General features: G+C 40.3%; 1 protein-coding gene across 13 annotated transcripts in view; it reads right to left on the bottom strand.

The window, feature by feature from the left end:
- Positions 1–7,683, bottom strand: part of cacna1db (calcium channel, voltage-dependent, L type, alpha 1D subunit, b) — a 162,119-nt gene that overhangs the window by 4,173 nt on the left and 150,263 nt on the right. For 11 of the 13 annotated variants that reach the window (XM_087179652.1, XM_087179642.1, XM_087179647.1 and 8 more), the window contains 6 exons: positions 5,992–6,018; positions 2,595–2,735; positions 1,744–1,901; positions 1,192–1,304; positions 962–1,096; positions 412–597 (listed from right to left, as the gene is read on the bottom strand). In XM_087179652.1, the coding sequence (XP_087035778.1) occupies positions 412–597; positions 962–1,096; positions 1,192–1,304; positions 1,744–1,901; positions 2,595–2,735; positions 5,992–6,018 (760 nt within the window). The remainder of the gene's footprint in view (positions 1–411; positions 598–961; positions 1,097–1,191; positions 1,305–1,743; positions 1,902–2,594; positions 2,736–5,991; positions 6,019–7,683) is intronic. The other 2 variants (XM_087179643.1, XM_087179644.1) reach the window with 2 other exon arrangements.

Below are 7,683 nucleotides of genomic sequence, written 5' to 3'. Positions count from 1 at the left end.
TTTGGAAATCATAGTGAAAACCTGAATGAGGGAATTCAGGTAACTGAGTACTGTGCTCGTGGCTACTCTGTAGGTGAGCATGAGTGACTGGAATGAATATGAACTAAATTGATACTTTGGGTTTTCTTCGAGGCAGATCAAAACTAAGAAATGTTCAAATAAAATGTGGATTTTGGCAACAGGAGAGTGCTCAGTATTTGACATTTGACATGTATTCAGTTAAACAATCAATCAAAACAGTTATTAACTACGAGGGCACTCAGAGAGTGCAGCCAAGCCCATTGTCAAACAATATACACCAGACTTCAGAGAAATGATCCAGATCTGCCCCAAAATGTGGGCATTGCGCCATAATCCTCCTGACAAACAACTGTACACAGGTGAAAACATAACCTCCTAATGTATACTCACAGCCTCCACCAGACTGTTGGCACTGCCTCTCTTCTGCAGGAAGTGTGTGCAGCTCTCTGCAGGTAGCTGCAGACGTGATGGAGAGTGGCTGCGGGTGGGAGGGCCATCCTGGCCTTCTGTGTACCATGAGCTCCTCTTCACTGCTCCAGGGATGCTGCCAACACTGCCAGGACTGCTCCAGTCCACCTGAGTACACACACACACACACACACACACACACACACACACACACACACACACACACACCAGCAGAGACACAAATTTATTACTGGTATTAGATTGATTTATTATAACGAAGTTGATTCATTGATTGATATTGGTCAGCAAAAGGTTGATCAATAGAAAGAAATTACAAATAATTCCTTGGTGGGAAAATTATAAAGAAAATTAACAGTAAGCCAGTTGTAGCTTTGGTAATTCTTACTAAACCAGTCTTACAATAGACAAAAATCAGCAGATTTTTGAACAGAAGTTTGGTCTGGTTCAAAGCAACACAAATAGTCTTCATCTAATTCTATTGATGGCAGCACTAAAGAAAAAGGGATCAGACCTGTATGAGCGGTGTGTAGCAGGGCGAGCAGTCCAGGCTAATGGGTGAAGCAGGAGGCGTGGCCCAGGAGCACAGCGACCTCGTCGGAGACAGATGGTGAATTCTGCTAACATCGAGACCAGCCACAGCCATTACCTGATGTTGGAGTTCAAAGAACATGATGATAAAGAAGACTCAATGAAAGTGGACATTTTGGGTTGTTGTTGGTATTCATAAACAGAAGGAGGAACCTGTTGCTGCACCAGGTGTAGTGGAAGAGCTGTGCAGGATGGAGAGGGAGGAGCATCATCCTGACTACTTCTTCTGCGGAGACACTCAAAACTAAATGTTGGTCTGTTGGAGGCTGAGAGAAACAAAAAATGTTCAAACTTTCAATTTTCAACTCTGGTTACATAAAGAACAATTATATTATCGAGGAGCAACGTTGGATGAAATATTAGAAAACCTAATTCTATTCACAATCTAACAATCTATTCACAATCATATATATATATATATATATATATATATATATATATATATACAGCTTGTTTGGTCAAAATTGTGCAATCACCTAGCATCAGCCCAGTTTACTGATATGTGCGATAAATCTTTGTAACTGAGCTCCAAAGAGCTCCATCAAACATCCAACTGAAAAAATATTTTCATCTGAATAACATAATAACAATATCAAGTCATCATTGACTCACATTAACTCTGACAATATCAGAGAAACTCAATCACTTTAAGGTGGCTAAAAAAAATAAAAAAATAAATACAGTTGTTGTACTGTGTCGTCTAACCTTGAGGTGAGGGTAACAACCATCTCCTGGGTAACCGCCTGCTGTCTTGGCAGATCAGCTGTTGATCATCATTATAGTAACTATCAGGCTGGTGGTTGCCCCCAGAAACGTCAAGGTCAAAGTCTCTTTCTGCATCACGTCGATCCTTGTAGCTCAACCTGTGAAACAAACAGATAACAGTGTTAAGGAATTCTTTGCAGTGTTGTTAAAAAAAAGATTTAACTATGTGACTTTTAGATAATGAATACAAAGACAAAAGGATAAGATAAAGACATGGCCAGAGGTGTATTAAAGTGTTCACTGTTTGGCAGTTTTGATTTTAATCTTTCCTCAGATCAAGTTTGACTGACAGCTGCTATTGCTGTACTGTCATGGTTTGCCATGGCAGACACTTTTTGTTAGTCTCTTTGGACTTTTGTCACTTCCTGTTTTATTTTGTAATTGGTTTCCTTGTGTGTCTCAATTTTTTTACTCCCTGTCTTGGTCCTGTTTCTGTGTGGTGATTGTCTGCCCCGCCCTAATGTGTTTCACCTGTGTTCAATCACCCTTGCCTCCCTTGTCTATATAGTCTTTGTGCTTCCCTTTGTCTGTGTCAGTTCATCTGTTGATCTCTGGGTTTGTCCTCATCTGTTCGTGTTGCTTGTTCATGTCTGGTTTGTCCTCGGTCTGTTCATGTTGCTGGTGGTTTAAGTTCAGTTTAAGTGTGTTTCCCTGTGCTTCCCCTGTGTTTCCCTGTGTTACACCAGTGTGGTTTAAGCTCTTTGTTTAATAAACATTTTGCACTGTCTCCCCTGTGTTGGCTGCATTTTGGGTCCAGCCTTACCTGCATAGTGACACATCCTGACATGTACCTGTTCTTTGTGAGCATGATGTCGTCTTCATGAAACTCCTCTCCACTGTAGTACTCTCCTGAGCCTCGCTCATCATCGCTGTCCACGCCCCCTGGCTCCCCTCGACAAATGGTGGGGTAAAGTCCACCACCACTTTGTGACCTGAAATTAAAATGTCAACATAGAAGGGGTCATATACTGATCATTGCAGATTTGACAATTATAAATACAGTATGTAAGAATTAGATGTTGTGGGAAATGAACAGCTAAGATTAAGGAAGAATGTATTGATCTATTTTCACTGTATGGGCCTCAGTGTAAGGATGTCACATGAGAGCCAGCTGAGAGGTTAACATCAAAGGGAAAGTTCTGTTGCATATTCATGTAATTCCTTCGTAGTATTGGAAACAGTTTCCATGTAATTCCTTCTTGGTAGTGAAAGTATTGAGTCTACATAATTAGTAGTCATAGGCTCAAGAAAAAAGAAAAAGAAAAGAAAAGGGAAACTAGAAAATTAAACATCACTGTAATACAATAACGCAAGAGATTGTTGAAAGAAGTTAGAAATGTGTAAGCAATTATATACTGTTGCAAACCCTATCATTGTTAAGTCCAACTGAAATCCCATTGGTGTATGAGTGAGACGAATAAAAAGTAATTGAATAGAAACACAAATAACATACAAAATAAACTTTGTGGGGACTCATTCAGTGTCTAGTATACATTCTGCATACTACAGGGGTGCATTTCTGCGAACGAATGAGTCATACAAACCACCTGGCTGAAGTGAGCAACCCTTGATAAGATCCAACCATACACTTATTTGAAAAGATCAGAGTGATTGAGTTTTGTGTTAATGATATGCTCATTGAGAGTAGAAGCACATATGTCCCAGTGAATCAGTGGAAACCAGGACACAACACAGGAAACAAAACGGGGGAATATGAGTCTTTGCCTGACCCTCTTACAGACCCTAAAATAATGGCAGATAACGGGTAAAGCATGGTTGATGATGTTCCGTTCTGGCACCTCATAACCCAGGGAATATTTCCCGTAATAGTGACACTTATCACAGACTATTTAAGAAGGTGTAGAGTAATGTTTGAAGAAAATGTGCAAGAAAAGAAAGTAGGGAAGAAGATGATAAAATGGCAAGCTTTCCAAAAGTGGGACAGAGAAGCAGAACTGAGAGTGAAATCAATAGTAGGATTAATGCTGAAACAAGAAATAGAAGGAACATGTACAAATGAGAGAAAGGAGAAACAAAAATGTAGGGCAAGGGCTCTACCTCCTCTGTATGCTATCTCCATATCTACAGCCCTGCCTCCAACAGCACCACTTGCAGATGCAATGGATAAAACCCCTGCAGCTTCACAAACCCAGGAAGACTCAGACAGTGAGCAGACACACCCTACTGGAATCCAGAAGTGCTTGTGTACAGGCCATGGGAAACAGGCGAATTAAATGAGATTGCAGGAGAACTACGGGACCCCCAAAAGACTGGAGGTGAGAAATAGGTCATAGCAATGCAACAGACACTGTCCATGTATAATCCAACCTTTCAGGAGGTGAACGCAGTGTGTCGTAGGTGTTTCAAGCTCCAGTGGGCCAATATTTGACCTGCCTCTTGATCCTGTATGATGCAGTGTGTGTTGCCAGAGATCCACAACATTAAACAGAGGGAAGGCTGCTGACTATCATATTCATATGGAAACTGTCTTTGCAGCTCACTCCGGCATCGACCCAGACAATGAGGAATACAGTGACCTGTTGAAGACTGCTTTGGTGAATGGTCTCCATCTTGACTTTAAGAACCGTGTCATGGCTACATGTGTGGGCTGGGAAACTGAGCCCATAACAACTCTCTGGACACATATCTTGCAAGTGGAAAGGATTAAGGTTGATTTGGATTTCAAACAGACCAAAGGACTCCAAACTGCTCAGTTAATGTTCTATCAGCAGAGTGGGCCACAGAGCCCTGGACCAAGATGGCAGTCCTACCAGAACAACATTACAGGGTATGATAAAGGAAGGAGGAGACTGGGACCACAGCCCAGGCTTCAGAGAGGATCTCACAATACTGATCAAAACATGGGCATATATCTCGTGACTGTCCCACTCCTGAGCCTAACCAACAAGAAGAACAAGATCCAGGTGAATCCTGGCCATACAGACCACTCGAAGGACTGTCTGGTCATTCACCAGGATTCCAGGAGACACAACCATAGGAGACAGCGCAGGCTAGTCAGAGCATTGAGCAGTATACAGACACAAACACACAAGTAGACGTAAATAATGACACTGAAGAACCAGTTAGCACATACCAACAATATGTACAGTTAACACCAGACTTTCTCTGTAATCCAATCTAAAGTGCTACTAAATTGTGGGCTTGTAGCAAGTTAGATTTTGGAAGTAAAAAAGGTGCAACTCCTGGTATGTTAAATTCCTGTTGGTTTTCTGTAATTAATTTAACAAAAGCATATTTTAGCATTTCTGTTCATCCTGACTCAAACTTCTGATTTGCTTTCATTTTCAATGGTAAGCCATACATGTGGAATTAATGCCACACTGTTTTCTCTCCAGTCCTACACTATTTCCTATGACTGTTGCTTAACACCTGTCATATTGGCAGCCACCATGTGCTAATATGCTTGTTCAGTATGTTGATGACCTTTTAGTGTGTTCACCCACACAAAAGGATTCTCAAACTGACACAGTGCTCTGTTTTCTAGCAGAAAATGGTCACAAGGTTTCAAAAGACAAGCTGTAACTTGTATCACACTCAGTGCGTTATCTTGACCATATAACCAATCTGGAAGGTTGTAAATTGGGCCCAGACCGCATCTAGGCAATTTTGCATGATCCAAAACCGCAAACTAAAAAACAAATTATGTGCTTCCTGGGTTTAGCATTGCCATCTATGGATTACTAATTTGTAGAGCTCTCCCACTGAGTCTAGACTGAAGGTTAACCGCCAGCGTCTCGAGAACAGCCAGCTGAGAAGTTAACATCAAAGGGTCATTGTACTGGAAAAGCCATGATCAACACCTGAATTTATGACTGATTAAGTCAACCTTGTCATGTGTTAGCAACTGTTGTCCTTTTGTTTACCTGACTGTATATAAGGCAAGACACCCTGATAGTCTTTAGAAAACATCCATGTTAGGGTTTTCTCCCCATTATGCATGAAGTAAAGAAATTTGATTCATCACTTCGCATCTGTAATTCTTCAGAAAGAACAGAAAGAATTTCTCTCACATATTTCCCATCTTTTATCTTTTTTTGCTATTGCTGTCTCTGGAGATTTTTATGTAGATTGTCTCTTTGTTGACAAGAAGGAAGCCCTCCCTGCATGATTTGTGACACACCTGCCAAAACAACAGATTGAGATTGTTAAGTGGTAACATGCACATACCTAATGTAGGCCTCGCGGTAGCGTGTCCTGAGAGGAAGAGGAGAGGAAGGGGTCACTCACAAAGACAGGATTATTTGGAATAGGAGAGCAGGGAAGGAAGGACATGAGAGTTTGCATGCAATGACAAAAGCACACAAATTAAAATGCTAAAATAAGACAGAAAAGGCAGAGTCACTGGTTTCATTCTTGCCCCAAGGAATATACAGTATATTTGGCAGAAAGTAGTTCTAACAAAACCTGTTGACATCAAGGCCTGTCAATGATTAAGAATAATGGGGACATTGTTTCTGGAAGGGTAAGTCGCTTATTTCATGTTATTTCAGTCACAAATTCTATCTGCTCTTTATCAGGGTGGTGAAACAAATTTCAGAGGCTGATAATCAAAAACCCACCACACAAACAGAAACCATGAGGCTAGATATCACCAAGAAAGAAATGATGTTTTCTTGTAATTTGAACTGTAAAATTGTAGCTACGCCATTTTACTAAAATAGATATGTTAGATGCCAAGGAATGTTAAAAACCATATATTCAATTTAATTTGACAGGATTAGGTAATAATTACAGGTATATGTAATATCCCAAAGACATTTATTTACTGTTTTTTACATTTGTATTTCAGGGAATGCTGAAGTGACCTGAGATGAATAACTGTGACAACGTTACAGGGATTCCCCATCCTCAGACAGCCGGGGGTCAAACATATTAACAACAAAAATAAACTGAAAATTAACCAAAAATGTATTTTTTACAATAATTGTTCTATAAGCAGTATCAGTTTAGAGACAATACGTTTATGGAGTTCTGCTGTTTTGCTTGAGCTTAGTGGGAGATAAAACAATCTGACCAAAACAAAACTCTTTTGCAGTCAGCTGTGTGGGCAGATGAGATGAAAAGACAGTGTACGTCAGAAGGGGATGAACAAGGTTTGACATGGTGCAATGAAATCTCTTCCATGCTCCACAGGAGGCTCGGGGCAGTTTCAGGATGGGTATCTATGTATCATGGACTCTGTTGATACCTGCTCGCGTGTCTAGTTTTCACTGTTCTTTCTTCTGTTTAAAGTTTCAGACTATAGTTTGGCAAACAATGGGGTGATTGGTACTGCGGCCAGACTGCAGTTGATTTTGTGCTATTGGCTTAAATCAATATCACAACACAAACAAGACAGTACAAGACTGAACAAGACTCCATTTTAGGACAGTTATATGAACTAATCGGTGAAGTCATTCACATTTCAAGCAAATAGGGAAAAATGATCTGGTTCCAGCCTCTGAAATGTGACTATTTGCTGGATTTCTTTGTCGCTTCATGACAGTAAATTGCAGTAAATTGAAAACTCTTTGGTTTCTGTCTGTAGGTCAGACATAAGAAACTTACAGACACTATTTTCTGACATTTTATAGATCAAATGATTAATTGAATAATTGAGAACATAATCAGTTTTACATTAACTGTGTTTGACAGTCTGTTTGTAATTTAGAAGACAGTTTAATACAGTGGTCCCCGAACTAAGGCCCGCGGGCCGGATACGGCCCGCCCCCACATTTGGCCCGGCCCCCTGAACTATTATTATTTATTTCATTAATAGTGTTATTATTTATTTCCTGACTTTTTTTCTGTGAAGAACCCGGAAAGGGTTATTTGGTTATGTGTGGCTTTCTGGAAAACAATAAATTTTTACGTTTAGGC

The sequence above is a fragment of the Seriola lalandi genome, unplaced genomic scaffold (genome assembly GCF_002814215.2).
Source record: "Seriola lalandi dorsalis isolate HSWRI2012SDOR001 ecotype SW California unplaced genomic scaffold, Sedor1 jcf7180002054861, whole genome shotgun sequence".
In the NCBI taxonomy this organism is placed as follows: Eukaryota; Metazoa; Chordata; class Actinopteri; order Carangiformes; family Carangidae; genus Seriola; species Seriola lalandi.
This window is presented reverse-complemented; position numbering and strand designations above follow the sequence as displayed.